This window comes from Prionailurus bengalensis, chromosome A1 (genome assembly GCF_016509475.1).
Source record: "Prionailurus bengalensis isolate Pbe53 chromosome A1, Fcat_Pben_1.1_paternal_pri, whole genome shotgun sequence".
Taxonomy (NCBI): domain Eukaryota; kingdom Metazoa; phylum Chordata; class Mammalia; order Carnivora; family Felidae; genus Prionailurus; species Prionailurus bengalensis.
This window is the reverse complement of record NC_057343.1, coordinates 143,085,771-143,108,644: the sequence shown is the minus strand read 5'-3', so window position 1 is coordinate 143,108,644 and position 22,874 is coordinate 143,085,771. Positions and strand designations below refer to the sequence as shown.

General features: G+C 37.7%; 1 protein-coding gene across 2 annotated transcripts in view; it reads right to left on the bottom strand.

The window, feature by feature from the left end:
• SCAMP1 (secretory carrier membrane protein 1) overlaps positions 1-22,874 on the bottom strand; it is a 128,890-nt gene that overhangs the window by 90,267 nt on the left and 15,749 nt on the right. The window contains exon 2 of one of the 2 annotated variants that reach the window (XM_043592692.1): positions 15,198-15,275. The exons of the other annotated variant lie outside the window; for it this stretch is intronic. Within the exon in view, the coding sequence (XP_043448627.1) occupies positions 15,198-15,275 (78 nt within the window). The remainder of the gene's footprint in view (positions 1-15,197; positions 15,276-22,874) is intronic. 2 annotated transcript variants of the gene reach the window in all.

The following is a 22,874-nucleotide window of genomic DNA, read 5'->3' as shown; positions in this document are numbered from 1 at the left end:
GTGAGAGCGTGAGAGAGAATTCCAACCAGGCTCCACGCCCAGCATAATGTCAAATGGGGCTCAGTCCCATGACTGTGAGATCATGACCTGAGCCAAAATCAAAAGTCGGACACTTAACCAACTGAGCCAACCAGGTGCTCCAAGAGTACAAACTTCTAACAAGCAGTAAATAAGCCATAGAGATCTAATGTACAGTATATTACAGACAATAAAGACAATAACACTGTACTGTATGTTATTTGATGCATATGGCTACAAAGGCAACCATATTACGATATATAAATATATCATAGCAACAGGGCTATACATCTTAAACTTACACAATGTTTAATGTGAAATTTATCCAACTAAAAAAAGAAAGGACTTCCATTTCTGGCAACACAGCAGACCACACACAACAAGGAAACCCCCAATACCTAATAACCAAAATCCTGGATCGAATTTATTTAAATAATATTTTAAATACACGACTAAGCTCCTGGAAGGCCAGGAAATCCCACTGGTTAGAAAAATAGCAGCATGACAGAAGTAAATAGCAGCAATACTTGCCTGTTTTGCCCTTGACTGTGGATAAACAAGGGGGAAAAAATAGAAATCTTCCCTGAGAATTCCTAGTCATAAACCTACCAACTCACAGAGTTGGGGCCAGAAGTCACACTAACCACATACAAAAAATAATACAAGCTAAGATTTTCATTGCAAGGTTGGCAGTGACCTCAGGGACCTGGCAAAAGCAGAGGAACACACTTTAGAACCAGCCTTTAAGGGGCACCTGAGTGGCTCAGTCGGTTAAGCGTCTGACTTCGGCTCAGGTCAGTATCTCATGGTCTGTGGGTTCGAGCCCTGCATCAGGCTATGTGCTAACAGCTCGGAGCCTGGAGCCTGCTTTGGATTCTGTGTATCCCTCTCTCTCTGCCCCTCCCCTGCTCATGCTCTGTCTCTCTTTGTCTCAAAAATAAATAAACATTAAAAAAAATTTTAAACCAGCCTTCAAAGAATTTTTCACAGATAAAGTAACTGTGCCTCATGACTTAAACAGAAGGTAACAAGCCATCATGAGCAAGGATCCACAGATGTACAAATGACAACATAAAACCTAAGATATTCAAATTATCAAATATCTAATAAAATGTTAGAATTATCAAAAATATAAAATACATTGTTTACTAAAGAAATAAAAGAGGGTAATCAAAGTATGCCTAAGCAACAATCATCATCTTAAAATACAAATGGAACTTCTAGTAATGAAAAATGAAATAACTGAAACCATAAAATTTTAAAGATAAGTCACACAAAGGTGGCCTGGGCAGCACAGACTCTTGACTTCGGCTCAGGTTATAATCTCAGTTTGTGAGTTCAAGTCCCACAGTGCTGACAGTGCAGAGCCTGCTAAGGATTCTCTCTCTCCTCTCTGCCTCTCTCTCTTTCTCACTCTTATAAATAAGCATAAGAAATTAGAAAAAATAAAAAGGTAAGTCAAGCAACACACTACACAAAGATGAAGAGATAACTAGGGAAAGAGAAGCGCGTCTAAAGAAACTGCGCAGAATGTAGTAGAGAAATCCTAAAAAATGAAAAATATGAAAAGTTAAGAGAGCTGACAATAAAGTGGAGAAGGTCCAACAACTAAGAGCTCCAGAGGAAGAAAACAGAAAATGAAGGAGAGGAGTCAATATTCAAACAGACTGTGAGGACACTAATTCTCAGACTGAAAAACTCAAATCACATCTTTAAAAAATTAAGAGATACATCACAGTGAAAGAACAAACACTAAAAACAAGAGATCTTAAAAACATCAAAAAAAAAAAAAAAAGACACAATACCTAAACAAAGGAACATCAATAAGACTCAGAGCTAACTTACCAACAGCTACAATGGAAGCCCAAGTAAAATGTGCCAAAATGATTAGAGAAAGTAATTGTCAATGCGGACTTCTAAATCTGCTATGATCAGTTTTTGAGAAGCAAAGTGCAAATAACGAGAAATACTAAAACAGGTACTACCAATAAACACTCACTAAAGAAACTTTTACTTTAAGAACAGGAAAAATGATACCAGAAACAAAGTTTGAAATTCAAGAAGAAATATCTTCCTGCCTCACTGGACACCTCTGGATATATGATCATCATTTTATACTCATCAAAACTCCAGATGAAGAAGCAAAGTCAATTTATCTGTAGGAAATAGAGAAAACTCTAGTGCAACTGGATGTACCAGAGTAAGATTAGCTCCTCTCGTTCTGACAATCCTGAAACTGTGTTAGCCATTGCTCTGGTAATAAATGACAAGCCAGGAGAACAGGACAGCAATCTTGGGGGCAGAATCAAAAACAAAGTCTGGGGCACCTAGGTGGCTCAATAAGTTACACATAGGACCCTTGTTTTTGGCTCAGGTCATGATCTCACAGTTCCTGAGTTCAAGCTCCAAGCCAAGCTGAGTGACAGTGCAGAGGCTGACTGGGATTCTCTCTCTGACTGGGATACCCCTTCCCCATTCGCATTTTCTCTCTCTCTCCCTAAAAATAAATAAACAAAAGAAAAAGTCTGGGATAACAAGACTGTATATCCTTCTCTCATGGTGAATGAAATTTCCAAGTTAGAAATAGACTGTATTTTAAAATACCTGTGAAAGTTAAGGGGTTATAATATTTTAATTAAGGTATAATTGACATAACATTTATATTAGTTTCAGGTATACCACAATGATTCAATCACTATTTGTACACAATGCAAAAATGACCACCAAAATAAGTTAACATCCATCCCCATACACTGTTACAAAACCTTTTTTCTTGTGGTGAGAAGTTTTAATATATATGCTCTTAGCATCTTTTTTTAAGTATATTTATTTATTTTGAGAGAGACTGAGAGAGAGAGCAAGTGGGGAAAGGGCAAAAAGAGAGGGGGACATAAGATCTGAAGCAGGCTATGTACTGACACAGCAGAGAGCCAGATGTGGGGCTCAAACACACAAACCACGAGATCATGACTTAAGCCAAAGTTGGACGCTTAACCAACTGAGCCACCCAGGTGCCCCTCTTAGCAACTTTCAAATATGTATACAGTATCATTAACTATAGTCAACTTGCTATACATTATATCATCATGACTTATTTATAAATAACTGGACATTTGTACCTTCTGACTCTCTTCACCCATCTCACCCACTTCCCACCTTCCACCTCTGGCATCCACTTATCTGTTCTCCTTTTCTTTAAGACTGTTTTTGCTTTTGTTAAAGTTTCCACATATAAGGGAGATGACACAGTATTTGTCTTTCTCTGCCCGATTTATCTCATGTAGCATAATGCCCCCAAGATCCGTTCATATTGTCCTATTTGCCTGCTGTGTGTGGCTCTAGAGAACTCAACTGGAACCAACAGATAAAAATTATAGGAAAATATATTTTAGCTCAATAGCATTAAGAACATTATAACAATGATGGCAATTCAATGGCGGAGAAATTATTCTATAACATAATGAGCTCTCTGGCACTCCATTATTAAGAACTATAATTATTAAAATTTTATCATATATATTAATAATTAATAATTATTAATAGTCAGGGCACCTGGATGGTTCAGTCGGCTCAACCTCCAACTCTTGATCTCGCCTCAGGTCCCGATCTCGTGGTTCGTGGGCTGGAGCCCCACATTGGGCTCTGTGCTGACCCTTCAGAGCCTGCTTGGCATTCTCTCTCTCTCTCTCTCTCTCTCTCTCTCTGCCCCACCCCTTCCCTTCAAGGCATTGGTACATGACTTCTCTTTCTCATGCACAAATAAACATATGTTAGCCTTTCTGGTTTTCTTCCACATTCTAAACACATTCTAAACACATTCTAAACCCCTTTGTTTTTTCCTGCTCTTTCTTTCCACCTGTGAGCCAGTAAAGCTCCTAAGTTTACTCAAGGTCTAAAGCAATGGCATTTTTTTTATGTTTATTTATTTTTGAGAGGAAGCAAGAGAGAGAGAGAGAGCGCACAAGCAAGGGAGGGGCAAAGAGAGATAGGGACAGAGGATGCGAAGCAGGTTCTGCACTGACAGCTGAGAGCCTGATGTGGGGCTCAAACTTATGAACTTTGAGATCATGACCTGAGCCAAAGGCAGACACTTAACCAACTGAGCTACCCAGGCGCTCCTAAAGCAATGGTTCTTAATATCTTTATAGATCCCCTGCATCAGAAACCCCTGGTACTTACTGAAAATGCAGACTCTGGCTCTGCTGTAGACACATAGATTCAAAAACTCAGGGGGATGAGAAAGATTTGCATTTTTAAACAAGCTCCTCAAGGTGAGTTTTAGATATCCTGAAATTTTTTTTTTTAATTTTTTTTTTTTCAACGTTTATTCATTTTTGGGACAGAGAGAGACAGAGCATGAACGGGGGAGGGGCATAGAGAGAGGGAGACACAGAATCGGAAACAGGCTCCAGGCTCTGAGCCATCAGCCCAGAGCCCGACGCGGGGCTCGAACTCACGGACCGCGAGATCGTGACCTGGCTGAAGTCGGACGCTTAACCGACTGCGCCACCCAGGCGCCCCTAGATATCCTGAAATTTGAAAACTCTTCTCTAAGGCAACAAAGGTTAAGACATTGCCAAAAGAAACCTACAACTTTTGCAGCTTCCATTGACTTTTTCAGTCTCTGAGAAGACAAGAACTGACTGTGGTTATACTTAACACAGATTCTCTTGGGATGCCTAGGGGGCTCAGTCAGGATGCTCAGTGAGCCTAAGCATCCAACTTTGGCTCAGGTCATGATGTCACGGTTCATGGGTTCAGGCCCCACGTCAGACTCTGTGCTGACAGCTCCGAGCCTGGAGCCTGCTTCAGATTCTGTGTCTCCCTCTTTCTCTGCCCTTCCCCCACTCGTGCCCTGTCTCAAAATTAAATTAAAAACATCAATAAAAAATTTAACACAGAGTTTCTTGTTAAAAACAGTGGTGAAAATTATACACATTCATGTCAGACTCGAGACAAATAGAAATAATTTTATCACAATAGGTAACATTTTAAAACAAGGCATTTAAAGATTTGAATACTTGGGGGAAGAGATCCTCAATAAGAAGGAAGGAAGGAATATACAAGGATAAGAGTTTCAAAGCAGATAAAGTTACCTAAAAGAAGAGAGGTGTGGCCATACATATCTGTATATACATTGATCAAATATTTACTGATCAACTACAATGTCCAATAGTTACAGACACGTAAGATACATTAATGAACAAAACAGGTAAACATCCCTACTCTCCTGGAGTTTACATGCTAGCAATGCAAGATAAAAAATATACATAATAAACACATTATAAAGTATCTCAGCAGTAAATTTTATGGAACAAGAACAACAAAAAACAGGGTAAAGGTGTCACGAATAAAGGTTGAGTGGAGATTTAATTTTACAAAGGTGGTCAGGGAAGCCACCTGTGAGTAAACAATTAATGAAAGTTAAGAAGTCAACCTTGCAGGTATCTGGGGGAAGACCATCTCACACAGAAGGCATAGCGAACACAAAGTGAGCAGAATACCTGGCCTAGATGACAAAGACCAGTGTGCTGGATATAGGAATACATAAGGGAAAGAGTGTGAGGAGATAAAGAAGAGAGAGGTGTCAGGAACCAGACTGTAGGCTACTTTAAGGACTTTTGGTTTTACTCCAAAGAAAATTAAAAGCTAGGAAAGAGTTCTTAATAGGAGACTGAAATGATCAACCTTAAGGTATCATTCTGACTACTGAGTTGAAAATGAACTGAAACATGGCAAAAGTGGAAGGAGAGACAGTAGTTAGGAAAACAGCACTGCAGTAATCCAGGCAAAGGATGATCACAGCTCAAGCCAGGTGGTGGCTGTGAAGAAAAGGGATCAGATCTGGACAAATCATTAAGGGAGAGCCAACAGGATTTCCTGACAGAATGATGGGAGATAGAAGGAAATGCAAATAGTAAAATACCACCAAAGTTTTGGTCTAAGCAACTAATAGGACAGAGAGGAGAAAGACTGAAAATTAGCAGGTTTGCATCTAAGGGACTCAGTTCAGTTTTCATCCCCCTAAATCTGCAACTTCTAAGACATTCAGGTAGACATGTCTAGTAGGCAGCTAAATATATGAATCTAGTTTTCAGAAGAGAAGTTTGCACTGGAGATGCAAATTTGGGAGTCATCAGCATGGAGACAGTACTTAAACCTATAACACTGGATGAAATCACCATCTGAATGAGCACAGATGAAGACAGAACCAAAGCCTAATTCCAGATGCCCTCCAATAATGCAGGTGAAGCAGCAACAAGGAAGAAGAGAAACCATCAAAGAAGACCGAGAAGGAAAAATTCAACTGCTCTGACAGCCAAATGAAGAAAATGTCCTAAGAATGAGATAGTGATCAACTATCACCGTTGATGATTAAGGTTAAGACTGAAAATTTAGGGGCGCCTGGGTGGCTCAGTCAGTTGAGCGTCTGACTCTTGATTTCGGCTCAGATCATGATCTCGCAGTTTGTGAGTTCGAGCCCCATGTCAGGCTCTGTGCTGACAGCATGGGTCCTGCTTGGGATTCTCTCCCTCCATCTCTCTCTCTCTCTGTTCCTCAGCTTGCTTTCTCTCTCTCTTCCAATCTCAAAATAAATAAACATTTAAAAAAAAAAAAAGACTGAAAACTTACCACTGGATTACCAATGTGGAAGTCATTGGGTACTCTGACAAGCGCATTTTGGTGGAGTTTTAGAAGCAAAACCCTCGTTGAAGTATCTTCCAGGAGAAAGGATGGAGAAAATAAAACAAGTACACAAATCCTTCACAGGACTTTTGCAGCAATGGGGAGCAGAGAAAGTTTTGCAAGGAAAGAGATGCCATAAATAGACTAGACAGGGAAATGAAATTAAGGTAAAGTTTTGTTACAGAGTTACAGTAACGAAGACAGTGTGCTACTGGAATAAGGACAGCCACAGAGATCAGAATAGAATCCAAAAATAAGCCCCAACATTTATTATCAACTGATTTTCAAACTGAGTGCCAAGACAATCCAATAGAAAAGAATAGTTTTTTCAACAAACAGTGCTGGAACAAGTGGATATCCAATGGAAAATAACGGGATTGGAAAACTACATCAGAGCATACACAAAAATTAACTCAAAACCAATCATAAACCTAAATGTAAGCACTTAAAATGACACAATTCTTATACAAAACAGGTGAACATAAGAAAAGGAAAGCAAAAATAATATAAAAACAGAGAGGGGGACAAAACGTAAGAGACTCTCAAACATGGAGAACAAACACAGTGTTACTGGAGGGGTTGTGGGAGGGGGGATGGGCTAAATGCGTAAGGAGCATTAAAGAAATCTACTCCTGAAATCATTGTTGCACTATATGCTAACTAACTGGTATGTAAACTAAAAAATAAATAAATAAATAAAAATAAATAAAATAAAATGATACAATTCCTGGAAGAAAACATAGGAGTAATTATTTAGGACCGTAACTTCGATGACAGTTGGTTTCTTAGGACACCAAAAACAACCAAAGGAAAAAAAAATAGACAAATGTGGCATCAAAATTTAAAACTTCTGGGGCGCCTGTGGGGCACCTGGGTGGCTCGGTCGATTGAACGTCCGATGTCAGCTCAGGTCATGATCTCACGGTCGACTTCGAGCCCCGCAGCCAGCTCCGTGCTGACAGCTCAGAGCCTGGAGCCTGCTTCAGATTCTGTGTCTCTCTCTCTCTCTCTCTGCTCCTCCCCTGCTCGCACTCTGTCTCTCCCTTTCTCAAAAATGAATAAACATTATAAAATAAAAAAATAAAAAAACTTCTGGGGCACCTGGGTGGCTCAGCTGGTTAAGTCACCGATTTTGGGTTGGGTCATGATCTCACGGTTTGTGAGTTTGAGCCCAGCATTAGGCTTGCTGCTGTCATTGCGGAGTCCACTTTGGATCCTCTGTCCGCCCCCCACCCTGCTAACACTCTCCCAAAAATAAATAAAACATTTAAGTTTTTTTAATTTTTAAAAAATTTAAAACTTCTATGCAAAGAACACTATCAATAAAGCACAAAGACATCCCACAGAATGAGAGAAAATGTTTGTAAATCACATATTTGATAAGGGACTTATATCCAGACTATTTCACAAACTCTCACAATTTGATATTAAAAAGACAACCCATTTAAATACAGGAAAAAAATCTAGACATTTCTCCAAAGAAAATACACAAATAGTCAATAAACACATGAAAAAAATACGTGCACATCATTAGCCATCAGGGAAACACAAATTAAAATCACAAGGAGAGATTACTTCATATCCACTAGGATGGCTACAAGCAAAAAGTCACAATAACCAGTGTTGGCAAGGATGTGGAGAAACTGGAACCCTCACACATTACAGATGAGAATGTAAATGGTACAGCCACTTTGGCAAACAAGTTGGTAGCTCCTCAATATGTTAAACACATTGTTACCATATGACCCTACAATTCCACTCCTAGATATATACACAAAAGGAAGGAAAACACAACCACACAAAAAGTAGTACACAAAAAAAGTTCGCAGCAGCCAAACATTGGGAACAACCTAACTGCCCACCAACTCATGAATGGCTAAATAAAATGTGGTATAAAAATCAAAAAAGGAAAGGGGGATAAAGTTCTGATGATACATGACACCAAGGTAGTTGAACCTTGAAAATATTATGCTAAGTAAAAGAAACAAGTCACAAAAGACCACATGCTGCATGATTCTGTTTATATGAAATGTCCAGAAAAGGCAAATATATAGTGACAGTAAATTAGAAGTCGCCTGAGGCTAGAGAGTAAAGTGCTATGTGAAGTGAATGCTGAAGCGTCCGACTTTTGGGAGTAGAACAAAAATATTCTGAAATTAGAATCTGATAATGGTTTTCAACTATGACTACACCAGAAAAGTTAATTATATATTTTAAATGGGCATATTAATTATATCTCAATAAAGCTGTTCAAGTAAATAAATATATGTCTTTTTCCCAGATGGGAAAAAACACGTTTTTATGAAGATATGAATGATCCAGAAGGAAAAAACTAACAATGTAAGAGAGGACATTTTAGCAAAGTTCTAAAGTGAGAGTGCATGGAATCCAGCACGCAAGTAGAAGGAATGGAATCAAAGAGAAGCACAAATAGCTAGCTCATCTGTAAGTAACAGGCAGGCAGCATATATGGGTATAAATGCTGGTAGGTAGGTAGATGCGGTGCTGGGGGTCTATGGACGTTCTCTACTGACTACTTCGATTTTCTCAGTGAAATAAGCAAGGTCATCACCTAAGAGTGGGCATGGGGAAGAGATTTTAAGGATGAGGAAAGAGGGGTGCCTGGGTGGCTCAGTCGGTTAAGTGTCCGGGTCTTCATTTCAGCTCAGGTCATGATCTCACAATTGAGGAGTTCAAGCCCCAACCAAGACGATTCTGTCAGCACAAAGTCTGCTTGGGATTCTCTCTCTCTCTCTCTCTCTCTCTCTCTCTCTCTCTGTCTTCCTTTATCAAAAATAAATAAACTTTAAAAAAAAAAGGGATGACAAGAGAGGAAGATAAGAGTGGACAGTTATATGACTAGAATATTCAGTGCCATTTAGACCTGGTCAGGAACTGAAAATGAGACCCTATGGGATGCTTTCTCCAGTCATATTTAGCTGCTAGGGTAGGGGCAGAAAGTAGTAGCGAGAATTGGATTTAACCAACACTTGGGCTTTAGCCAAGAGATTATGTCAAAGTAAGGTAGAGAAGGGAAGACAAGGGAATGATTATAAGGACTAAATGTGGAATTTAAGTGGAGAGGAGAGAAACTGGAGACAGGTAAGTAGATAGGCCACTGTATTATTTCACATGAGTACTTGAATTAGGACAGTTTAGTAGGAATGAAAAGAAGAGACAGGTACTATCTCCTGGAGATGTAAGTGACTGGATTTGGCAAATAGGAATAGGAAAAGACATTATTTGAGCCAAAGAGAATGCAAATATTTCTAGCCAATGACACTGAGGACACAAAGCAATAGTTATCATTAAATGAGAATAGAAACAAAGAAGATTGGTTCTGCAAGAGACAGGTAATGAGCTGCAAGAAAGACAAGACAATGAGAAGCAAAGGAGAAAGGAAAAGATATGAAAAGAAACACACAGCAAGAGAAAATACAATTATTACAGTATAGAAAATGCTTCTGCAGTATTAAAGATAGGTAAACTATGGTGTACAATTATATTCAGTTAGTTTCTGAGCTAAGAGTTTCATCCATTTTCAAAAGAGAAACTAGTATTAGAAGCTATTTATCTCAACATCTTCCCATCTACTTCCACTGTTACACGTTAAAAAAAAAAAAAAAAAAAAAAAAAAAAAAGCTGTCCAAAGAAGTTAAGTGGTTGCCTAAAGTCACCAATTAGTGGTAAGGCCTAGTTTAGAATCCAAGTGTTAAGAGTCTCAGTCTACCCACTGTCCAGAATTACCACAGAGGGAGTTATTACATAAACCAATTATCCATCTTCCTTATGCTCAAAAATGTAGGCATGCCAGGGATGCCTGGCTGCCTCAGTCAGTAGAGCATGCGACTCTTCATGTCTGGGCCATGATGAGTTCAAGCCCACATTGGCATAGAACTTACTTCAAAACCAAAAAAAAAAAGAGGGGCGCCTGGGTGGCTCAGTTAGTTAAGCATCTGACTTCAGCTCAGGTCATGATCTTGCAGTTCGTGAGTTCCAGCCCATGTCAGGCTCTGTGCTGACAGCTCACAGCCTGGAACCTGCTTCAAATTCTGTGTCTCCCTCTCTTTCTCCCCCCCCACCACTCACTTGCTCTCTCCCTCTCTCTCTAAAAAATAAACATTAAAAAAAAATGTTTTAAGATAACCTTTAAGAAAAAATGTAGGCATGCCCGTACTTGGAATTTTCTTCTCTTGGTTCTTCCTTCTGCCAGAAGGTACAGATCCTGCTGTTTTATGTAACAGAAGTCATATATGGCAACAACTAGCAAAATAGAAAGGAAACGAAGCAATCTATCCCCAAAGGAAAGACAGTAAACTAGGCCCTGAGATATGTGACCAAGGATTTCTATCAGTAGCACCACACTTGCCCCCCCACACACACAGGTGTCCCTAATTCCTGTACTTCAATACCTACCATAAGAAATTCTATTTAAAGCCATCAATGTCATTACCAGCTGTTGAAACCAGTGAGAATCAAGCTGCAGTAGGCATTTTGCACCATTACCTTATTTAAAAGGAAAGCATTCCCCATAAAGGCATACCAGTTCTCAATGATGAGCCAATTTTTCTAGTATTTTACGCATTAAGTTTTTAGAAGGTAGGCCAGGGAACCTACCCCACCAAGTTCAACATCATTTTCAGTAGGAAAATACATTTTGAGTTCAAACAAAAAATTATTTTCTATCTCATTTTTATAGCACATTTCAATGCAGACTAGCCAAATTTCAAGTGCTCAATAGCCTTCTATCCTACTGCCAGCATACTGGCCCTGTCAGTATTGTAATGTGTCTTGGGACAATTGCTTTCTCTGAATACATAATATAAAGTGAATATGTAAATTATTGTTAAAATATTTAATTGTTGCCTTCATTAAATACCTTAGTTTCCATTCAAACACAAAACTAAATATAAAAAGAAACATAATTAAAAAACAAAAAACAGGGGCACCTGGGTGGCTCAGGTGATTAAGCATTGGACTTAGGCTCAGGTCATGATCTTGGGATCCCTGAGTTCCAGCCCCTCAGCCCCCATGTCAGGCTCTGTACTGACCACTCAGAGCCTGGAGCCTGCCTCACATTGCGTGTCTCCCTATCTCTCTGCCCCTCTCCTGCTCACGCTCTGTCTCTCTCTCTCTCAAAACTGAATAAATGTTAAAAAAAAATTTTCCCCCAAACAAAAAATCAAGACTTTCTAAATCTTATAGGTTACACATTCATTCTGCTAATGGATCTTCTCTCTTGACCTCATTTAATTCACCACACCCTTAGGCAACAATTTAGAAGCTTTATTTTCACAAATTTTTTAAAAAATAAATATAAACACTACCAATTAACAAAAGAGTATCTGGACCAAGTTCTAACATATCACTTAAATCAATTATCCAAATACATCTAATCTGTTTTGGAAAACAGTCACAACCATTTAAAAAAAAAAAGTTTCTGATACTGTACTTACAGAAAAACAAGGAATTTTTAATTTTTTCATTATTTCAACAATGTTTCCAACCATGTAAAAATTCAGTGGAAATGCATGTTAAAATAATTTACCTAATAATTTTCCCTGTTTCTGACACTTTATCACTGCTCATCAAATCTAAGAGTTTTTTTTTTTAAGTGGGACTTATCTTTATTTTTTTATTTTTCAAATTTGTATTTAAATTCTAGTTAGTTACCATGAGAAGTATTTCCTTTTTCTTTTTTCTTTTTTTTTTTTTTTTTTTTAGAGATAGAGAAAGCATAAGTAGGGGAGAGCTAGGGAGGAAGCTAGAGAGACACAGTGAAAGAGAATCTCAAGCAGGCTCCAGCCCCAGCATTGAGCCCAATACAGGGCTGATCCCACAACCCTGGGCTCATGACTTGAGCCAAAATCAAGAGTTGGATGCTCAACCCAGTGAGTCACCCAGGTGCCACTGAGAAGTGTTCCATTTTACATAGGCTTATATTTTAAATAGGTAGTGTTGCCTAGCTCTCCCTGAGACTATTTTCTTTAAGAAAACCTTTCCTTCACTGTAAAAACTACATTTCAAACTATAATTTACACGTTTATGTTTTATTTTTTCTGGATATATCTTCATGTACCTGTTTTAAATTCCAATTAGGTGAAAAATTTTTCAGAGACCAGTACTGTACCTTCTATCCTTCCATCTATCTCTAAAGACAGAACTAGCAAAATGGAAAGGGCAAAAGCTGTATGGAAAACAGTTGAGTTAGTTAAACCAGTTCTGCCACTTGCTATCTGGATGACCTGGGTCTCACATTCCTTATCAGTAAAATGGAAATTTAAAATAGCCATTTTGGGGGCACCTGGGTGGCGCAGTCGGTTGAGCGTCCGACTTCGGCTCAGGTCACGATCTCGCGGTCCGTGAGTTCGAGCCCCGCGTCAGGCTCTGGGCTGATGGCTCAGAGCCTGGAGCCTGTTTCCGATTCTGTGTCTCCCTCTCTCTCTGCCCCTCCCCCGTTCTTGCTCTGTCTCTCTCTGTCCCAAAAATTAATAAATGTTGGAAAAAAAATTTTTTAAATAGCCATTTTGAATGTTATAGGAATTCAGTAATATAGGTAACACACACGGCACAAAGTAGGCAACTTGGTAAAGAGTACAAATACCACTGATATGAATAATCTAAAGCTGCTACTTTTATTTTTTTTTAATTTTTTTTAAATGTTTATTTATTTTTGAGACAGAGAGAGACAGAGCATGAACAGGGGAGGGGCAGAGACAGAGGGAGACACAGAATCGGAAGCAGGCTCCAGGATCTGAGCTGTCAGCAGAGCCCGACGCGGGGCTCGAACCCACAGACCACGAGATCATGACCTGAGCCGAAGTCGGACGCTCAACCGACTGAGCCACCCAGGCGCCCCTAAAGCTGCTACTTTTAAAAAGCTTAATATACTTCTTGCTAGTAAAATCTTCCAAAAAATTGTATGAAAACTTCTTTTCATTCTTTACCAGCATATTTTAACAAGTCTTGTTCCCATTTCCACCCCCCAGAAATCATATTAAAAAGACTACATATGGTGGAATAAAATATACCACCTCTCTTCTTCTCTTTCAACTACAACCAAATGCACATACATTCACAGCACTAATTTACTATAGGGTTGAATCATTTTAAATTGCCATTTTTACATGTCCAAACTGGTCAACTTACTGGCTGTCTCAAATGGTTCAATCTGAAATTTACTCGCCCAGTGAACACTTTAGTAATCCCAGGCTGGACTGCAGTTGCAGCACATAAGCAATGTTAAATGAGAGCTTTGAAATAAAGTGGAACATGAAAGTTCATTCTTATTTTAATGCTTTTACTTTGTACAATGCTCTTCTAGAACTAAAATGTTAATATAATACATCTTGAATGTATTTCTTTTTATTTTTATTTTTTTAATGTTTATTCATTTTTGAGAGAGACAGAGCACGAGCAGGGGAGGAGCACAGACAAAGAGAGACAGAGACACAGAATCTGAAGCAGGCTCCAGGCTCTGAGCTGTCAGTACAGAGCACAACACAGGGCTCAAACTTACAGACTGCGAGATCATGACCTGAGCCCAAGTCAGACACTTAACCAACTAACCCACCCAGGTACCCCAATCTTAAACATATTTCTAAGTAAAACCTGCAATATCTTCTGCAATTATTCTGCAGACTATGTAAACACACATCAGGAAGAGATGATCAAGTAAGAATCATTATATTTATATGTAAATCCAAGCATACAACTGAAGAATTGCAAGATCTTCAACAGGATGACTAACATTTCAAAAGTCAACAGTGTCTAAAACAAGAGACCTCTTGAGTACCAGAATTAAACTAAAGACTCAAAATACAGGAAACAAATTATCTGCCAGAGAAATTCTGGGGAAGAATTCTCAACAAAACCTACCTCAATAGTTCTCAAAACTGGTTCAGAATAAAATCACCATAACAGCTACAACAAAAAACACAAGTGCCCTAACTGTAGGAGTGTAGGGCCCTAATGAAAAGTGTAATAAACCTCCCCAGGTGCTTCTCATATGCACCCAGGGTGGAGAACCCCTGTTTATTATGGATTCTTTTTCATACCCCTACATAAATTAAGACTAAATTTTGAGGAGAAAAACATGTTCCTAAGCCCAGTAAAGTTCCAGATAATTCTAGTCTACCAGAGAGTAGATTTTTTTTATTTTATAAGAAAACATCACCCCTACATTACCATGAAGACAACATTTATACCAAGGAACACTTCTCTCTCCTATTTAAAGTACTGTCGAAAGATTTTCTTATTAGAGGGATCATCAGCAATGCAGAACATAAAAGAAAATTTGTAGTATTCCACTAGGACCATTACTGATATTTCTTCCTGTTTAAAAAGATTTTTAACTTTCTAAATTATAAATAAAATACTAACAGTTTATTTTACACAAGTTTAACCAATCAACTAGAAATCATAATTGAAATATAATTCCTATTTAATTTCAATTTTAACATTCAAAAGTAGTCCAATTAAGACAGTCTTACTGTTCTAGAATCCGAGAATGGATTATATTCGTCAAGTCCTGGTGGAACATTTCTTGTCACTTGTGTAACTGATGGGTCCTGGAATAAAATTCAAAGGAGAATAAAAGATTACTTATCCTTTAAGGCACAATTTTGATATTTACAAAGCATTTATTCCATCTGTATTTCTGGTCACCCAGTGAAGCTAACAGGAAAATAAAAAGATTATCACATTTCCTCACTCTCATCCCAACAAGGTTGAAATTTATACCCTCAGCCCTCACACTCTCAATGACAAAACTGGGTTAGATGCAAATCAGGTGCTGGCTATTATGTAAAGAATGAAAATAGCTATGTGGAGGTGACTGCACAAGAGCACCTTAGCAAACCTTGGGTAAACCCACCATCCCTTCCTTTAGGTTCCACAATTCCCATATTTTTAAAGTTATCTTCCATCAGTTTTCCCTACTGCAGATATAAGTACCACATTACAAGTCAATGTCATGTACAGGCAACATCTATAGCATTCAAGATTAAGCACCATTTACATGTTTTATTCTGCTCCAATATTTTCACTTGACTATAGTTTACTTTGTCCTGTTTCTCCTTTTCCAAATGTAATACATCACCACACTATCCCAACTTTTCAAATCTTTTCATGTTAGGCTTCCAAATAAGTCCCAATATATTAGTTAATCTACTTCTCTTGTGAATTTAAGACACAAACATAATAAACATCTCAACAAAAACCAACTGCATAATTAATGTGAAAGGCATTTGCAAACTGTAATACAGCCTCATTGGCCTTTACATCCCTAATTCCAAACTTTGGCATGCATCAGAATCAAAACAGATTGCTGCAACGGACCTCTAGAGTTATGAGAAGGGCCTGAGAATCTGTATTTCTAACAAGTTCCCAGATGATGCTACTTGCCGCTGGTTGGGGAACCACTGCTCTCTTGTCTATACTGTACTTTTTCCAATCCATCTTTCTCAACACAGTCATCAAAGTTACCTGTCAAAAAGGAAAAGCTGATCTTGTCATTCCCCTCCTCTATTCCTAATCCATTTCAGATTCTTTAGAGGCTGTCCACCAAGACAAAATATAAATTCCTCAAAATGAGATAAAAGACTTCTGACCATCTAACCTAGTCCCGAACTACCTTTCCAGCCAGACTCATCTATTCTCTCTGAAGGACCTTCCTCTTGCCAGGTCCTTCACTCCCCACCAAATCAAACAAGATATTGCATAAGGAGCCTTGAACTTGGCAAAAAGTGGTAAGGATAAATTAAAAGTATGGCACAGACAAAAAATAAAAAAACTATGCTTGTTCAACAATAAAAAAGGAAGGAGGGGATGAAATCACTCTATTTCTCAGGGTTGTCCTCCCAAGTTTATTCAAAAATGTGAGAAGCAGGAAGATTATCAAAAAAGAGTGTGTGCTTCAGGGAAAAAAGTGAGAAAAAAGAAACATGAATATTTTAATCAAAATTTTCATTTGGCACTGCTGTGGTTACCTTAATTCAGAAGAGGGTTTAGGAGGGTGAGTGGCTGGTTCAGTCAGCGCAGCAAGCAACTTTTGATCTCAGAGTGCTGAGTATGAGCCCCACATTGGGTGTAAGGATTACTTAAAAAAGTAAAAAAAATTTTTTTGAAAAAAATGGGTTTAGGGTCAACAAGTGGAGACTTAGCAAATCCTAATGGTCCAGATGCAGTCTCGATGCATTCCCCTCATCCCTACCCACAAAACCAGGTGACCTGGGAATTCTCCACACCATACTCTTCCTTGGCATTGCTTCCTGTGGTTGAAATACTCTTCCAGGTTGGGTCAACCTAGCATTCTCCTCTTCCTTAAAGACTCAAAAAAAAAAACCACTTCACATGCTAACTAATAAAATCCCTGATACCCAAGTCAGTACAACATACACTTAGTGCTTTCTCAGAGCTTGGTATTCATCTCCATCATCATTTATTTCACTGAATCATGATGATCTTCATACAATTCCCTTTTCCCAAATTAGACTGTCACTTCTTTGCATACAAAAACCACAAATAGGTGTTTTTTTAATTTAATCATATGTGCCTGGTAATACTGTTTGAGTGATTATTACCACCCCCAAAGAGAAGAAAAAATCTACAGACTAATGCTTCAAGGCGCGCCTGGGTGGCTCAGTCGGTTGAGCGTCTGACTTCAGCTCACATCATGATCTCACAGTTCATGAGTTCAGGCCCCGCATTGGGCTCTGTAATGACAGCTTCTGAGCTGTCTGAAGGACATCTGAAGGAGTCTGCTTCAGATTCTGTCTCCCTGTCTCTCTGCCCCTCCCCCACTCACGCTCTGTCCCTCTGCCTCTCCAAAATAAAGAAAATGAATTTAAAAAAATGTTTAAAGAGTAATGCTTCAGGATAGAATCAACAGTAATAACCAAGAAACACTTTCTGAAAAAAATGTGCATAAATATGAAGCTGGTTCAAAAATTTAAGTGAAAAAATATTTTATCTCACTCCTAAGAAAAATACTAATTAAAACTACCCTGCCCTAATCATTTTTCACCTATCAGAGTAGAAAAAATCTACAAGTCTGACATACTCTAATGACAAAGGTGTAAGAAAATAAGAATTCTCATATATTATTAATGGGTACAGAAATTGTTACAACCTCTAATGGAAGGACAGTTGGCAATAGCTAGCAAAATTACATCTACATTTTTACTCTGACCCATGATCTCACTTCTAGGAATTTATTCCAAAGGGCAAAATACTATTTGTAATAGCAAAAGACCAGAAGCAACCTAAATGTCTACCAATAGAATAAAGTTGAATCAACTACGGGACATGGACATGATAAAGTACTATGAAGTTAAGTATTACACAGCTGTATAATGGTACAAGGAAATCTATATGCTGCTATGGAATGAATGAAAAAGTACAAAATATAACTAAAATGTTGCCTCTTATTGAAAGAAAAAAATTAACATGTAAAACTAAGATGTTACCTCATATTTCAAGAAAAAATTAATGTGTATGTGTTTACTTAAATTTTGAACAAGATGAAAAAACCAGGGCACCTGGCTGGCTCAGTCGGAAGAGCATGCAACTCTTCATCTCTGTGTCATTGAGTATGAGCGCCATGTAGGGTGGAGATTACTTAAGTAAATTAAACTTAAAAAAACTTTTTTTACATAAAAAACAAGTAAGTAAAATTTTACTTATTTAAATGCTTATTTGTATTTTTGAGAAAGAAAGAGAGTACAAGCAGGGGAAGGGCAGAGAGAGAGGGAGACAGAGGATCCAAAGCAAGCTCTGCGTGGACAGTAGCCAGCCCAATGTGGAGCTCGAACTCACAAACTGGGAGATCATGACCCAAGCTGAAGTCAGACATTCAACTAACTGAACCACTCAGGTGCCCCAGTAAATAAAATTTATTAGTAAGATGAAGAAGCCAAAAGCTACTAATATGAATGATTATCAGCAGATGAAGAGTGATAAGAGACCATAGGCTTGGAAGCCAGACTTTGCTGAATGTACCTTGTTTTACAGTTTTTACTTTGGAACCAGGAAAATATTACATAATTAAAAAAAAAAAACAGGGGAAGTATAGAGTCAGAAAGATAGATCCTGTTTAGCCAACATTCATGCCATCAATGTCATTCTTTCAATGTTGGAGGTACAAGGAGTCCAATGAGTCCCAACTCTCATTTTCTAAATACACATAGCCAATTATCAAGTGTCCTAAAATTCACAAATCCTACATAAGGTATAACTTAGCTCCAAAGAGACGAATGAAATCATTCTTCCAATTTTCTACTTTTAACTCCAATAATGAAAATGTACTTGGTTTTCTTCTAGATTCTAGAAGAGATTAAATCCAGGCTGAGTTAATTGGCAATTTAACAAAATCATTGTGTCAAGTTAACTGAGTTCACTTCTAGTTGGTCTGGAATTTCTCCTTAACATTAAGTATTAGGTGACAAAGTAGTAGAACATGTACCAGATTTGCCAAGATTTAGGAAGCTAAAGAACTATTACCTCTGAATTCTTAATTAACCTTTCAAATTAGTTTTAATAAATGTAGATAGTGTTACGGAAGTTGTAGTCTTCTGAAATAGAAGAAAACAACGGAGCTGAAGTTTTAATAATGAATAATCTTTTAAAGCCTCTACGTGTCTAGCACTTATTACTTCCAATCCTTGTTATGATCCTCCCTGATGGATGGTACTATTCTATTTCTCAGAGAAAGAAGCTATGACTTTGAAAAAGGTCAAGAAACTTCCTGAAGGGCATTTAGTGTATATCTGAGAGAAAATACATGCTAAAAATAAAATTTACCACACCCACAACTTTATCAAGAAAGACACAGGTTCAGTTGTTTATTAATGATTTCAAACCTTTGGCAGGAAAATGTGCTTTCTTTTCAACACAACAAAATCAAACTGTTTCAAGTGCTAACTTGGTTGCCTCTACTGCAGTGGTTGTCCAACTCAGTACAGACTGGAATCACCTGGAGGGCTTGTTAAAACCCAGATTACTGAACCCCATTCTAAATGTACCTTGATGTCTCAGATAGTGTCTGAGAATTTGCATTTCTAACAAGGAAAACAATCTGAGAGAGCCTCCTTATACTGACTTAAAATAATATACTACACTTCTATGTTTTATTAACTTCCAAGAAGTGTAGACATTCTTTAGAATTTAAATATCCTATTTGGATCTGACTATCCATAAATATTAAATTACATAAATTTAGTTAAGCCAAGGCTATTCTACTAAACCCTCCACACACCATTTAACTTCATAGCCATATTTCATTAAAAATCAAGATGCATTATAAAAATGTTTTTCAACGAGAATAAGATTTCAAAACTAACATAATTAGCTTTTTTATATCTTTAATTCAGATTTCTTTACCAAATCCTCTAAGGTAGTGTACCTTCATTATATTTCAAATGATTTCATCCACTATGCATTAAATTCAGCAGTTCTCCATCACTCCACATGTAACCTCTCAGGAAGATTCTAATGTGGCAGAAAGTACGTTCACCTTCAGCTAGATTCTTGAGAATCAAACCTCAGTATCCTGCTTATTCTTTGTACCATTCTCAAGCTAAATAGTCTAACATGAAAATAGCCTACATGGATGACTGTGTATAACCATGTATTATGTATCCACTTATTATATCTGCTAACACTTAACAGGTTTGAGTTTCAAGATTAACGTTCAAAATCTCACGTATCTTAGGTACTTGTTCTGTAACAGAGTACTTGTCTAGGATTTAGAAACTCCTGGCAATGACTAGACTCTGTGAACTTATGCAAGACACCTAAACTGCCAATTTTCTTATCTGTAAAATAGGGGAAATTTTTGATAGATGATTGTCCTGATCAGTCACAGCTCTGAAATGTTAGGCTATATATTTTTAAGTCTTTACCATCTGGAAAGCTGACTGCCTGTATTCAAATCCGAGTTCCGCTAATGAAAAGCTATAAACTTTCAACAAGGCGATTCATATTTCAATGTGACTCAGTTCCTTCATCAGTAAAACATATCTGTAGCTCATGAACTACTATATATAAAATGTTTAATACTGTTCCTGTACATGGAAAATACTGATAGCTAAGATTGTTATCATTACCACTACCAATAAGTAAGGAAGAAACAAGCTTTCTGTTTATGATTAACGGAGATATTAAGAATGCATAGCAAATCATATATAACGAATAGGCCAAAAAACACCTACAGCTGCCTTCTGAGGAAAGCAACCAGACATTCTTTGCCCAACCTTTGTGTCAAGTGACCCTGTTATCTTCACTATGTGTTAAAGGATGAGGAATTGGCCTCTGTGACAATTTTTAGAATTGGACATGAGGAAGTCTGGTAGACCCCAACAGAAGTGGCTCTATATTGGATAATGCTAATCAATTAGATCTTATATCTTGAGCTACTTGAAGAGGAGACATTATGATTGGTAATTACAAGCAGAAGAGGCTGACACTAGTCATGGCAGAAAGACAAACAGAAGCTAATAAGAAGATGACCAGAAAAGGGAGCAGCGGGTACAAAATATGAGGGGAAAGACAATTACCAAGGTTGCTAATGTGTCACCAAAGCAAAAAGAGGGCCAACAGAGTTGTTACTGCTATTCTGGTTGGTGAGGAATGACTTGGTGTTACAGGAGTTTTCACTGTCAAGAAGATCCTCAGAGAAGAATGAGAGAAGCACAAGAGGGCAAAGAAGTTAGCAGAGATCAGTCCCCTAACCTTCACTTGAACCAGTACAGCACAATTTTATCTGTTTTATAAATACTGATTTCACATGAAAATGACTTACTGCTTAATGGGTGAGAGGTGAAGGGCAGGGGGGCGATTTGAGGAAACACATTTTTAGCTCCCAGAGACCATTTCATTACAATTGCAAAGATGGACTGTGTTGGGCTACCTTCCCTCCCACAAAAATTCTTACAATAAAGCCCCATCACCTGAGGTAACCTGACACAGCTCCATGATTTAAAACGAGAACAGGTAGAATCAGTGTTCTCTGTCATTTTGGGTTCCATTAAAATGATGTAAATACAGTTTACTGCCATTAACTAAATTTAAATAAAATCTGGTGTAAGAGAAAGTTTTTTTAAGTATAAACATTTATTGATTACTAGTATACATGGCTCTTGAAATGTTTACTAATCCAAAGTGAAATATGCTGGAAGTGTAAAATACAGCATGTTTCTGATTTCAAAGATTTATCATAAAACAACATAAATATAGGTCATTAATAACTTTTATAGTAATGTTGTTAAAAAGGGTATTTTGTATATAAGGAGTAAAATAAAATATTAAAATTAGTTTCATCTGTTTTTTCCATATGGCTACTAGATAATTTTTTAAAGTTTATTTATTTTGAGAGAGAGAGAGAGAGAGAGAGAGAGAATCGCAAGGAGACTGCATGATTTCAGCACAGAACCCCATGTGGGGCTCAATCCCATGAACCGAGAGATCATGACTCGAGCAGAAATCAAGAGTCAGATGCTTAACCAAATGAGCCACCCAGGCACCCCTAGCTAATTTTAAATTACAATGTGGCACAATTTTTATTTCCACTAGACAGGTCTGATTGAAGCCTAACAATGTATTCAAGACTGGCTTATAATTTCACTTTCATCCATTTGTGCAAATTCAATTGCTTCAGCCAAAGGGAAAATAAGAAACTGAGACCTAAAGCTAAATTTCTCCTGTTTTTCAAAATTGCAAAAGATGACAAAAGACCTGATCAGAAAGCTTCCCAATCCAATGTTTTCATATAACATAGTAATAGACTTTTACTACATTTTTTCACTTACCTCTGCCTTTTTTCATGATATAGCAGAACACACTAATTTGAATATTAAGAACATTTAGAAGAAAATGCACATTTTTAATTCTATCAGGCATGTCTATGAGAAACTTAGGTAGGCTAAAGCAAAGACAGATTCAAGGAAAGAAAGAGAATTCACCTATTTTAGCACAATAGTGCACTCTTTAATTATGTCATATAATTCTCAGAACAACCCTATGACTTAACTTCTGTATCCTTTCTTTCACTGCTGAGAATACTAGCTCACAAATCTTTAATGTCTTTTGCCCAAAGTCATAGAGCTAATAAGTGACATGGTAGGATTCAAATTCAAATCTGACCCCAAAGATTGAGTTCTTAGAAGAAAATG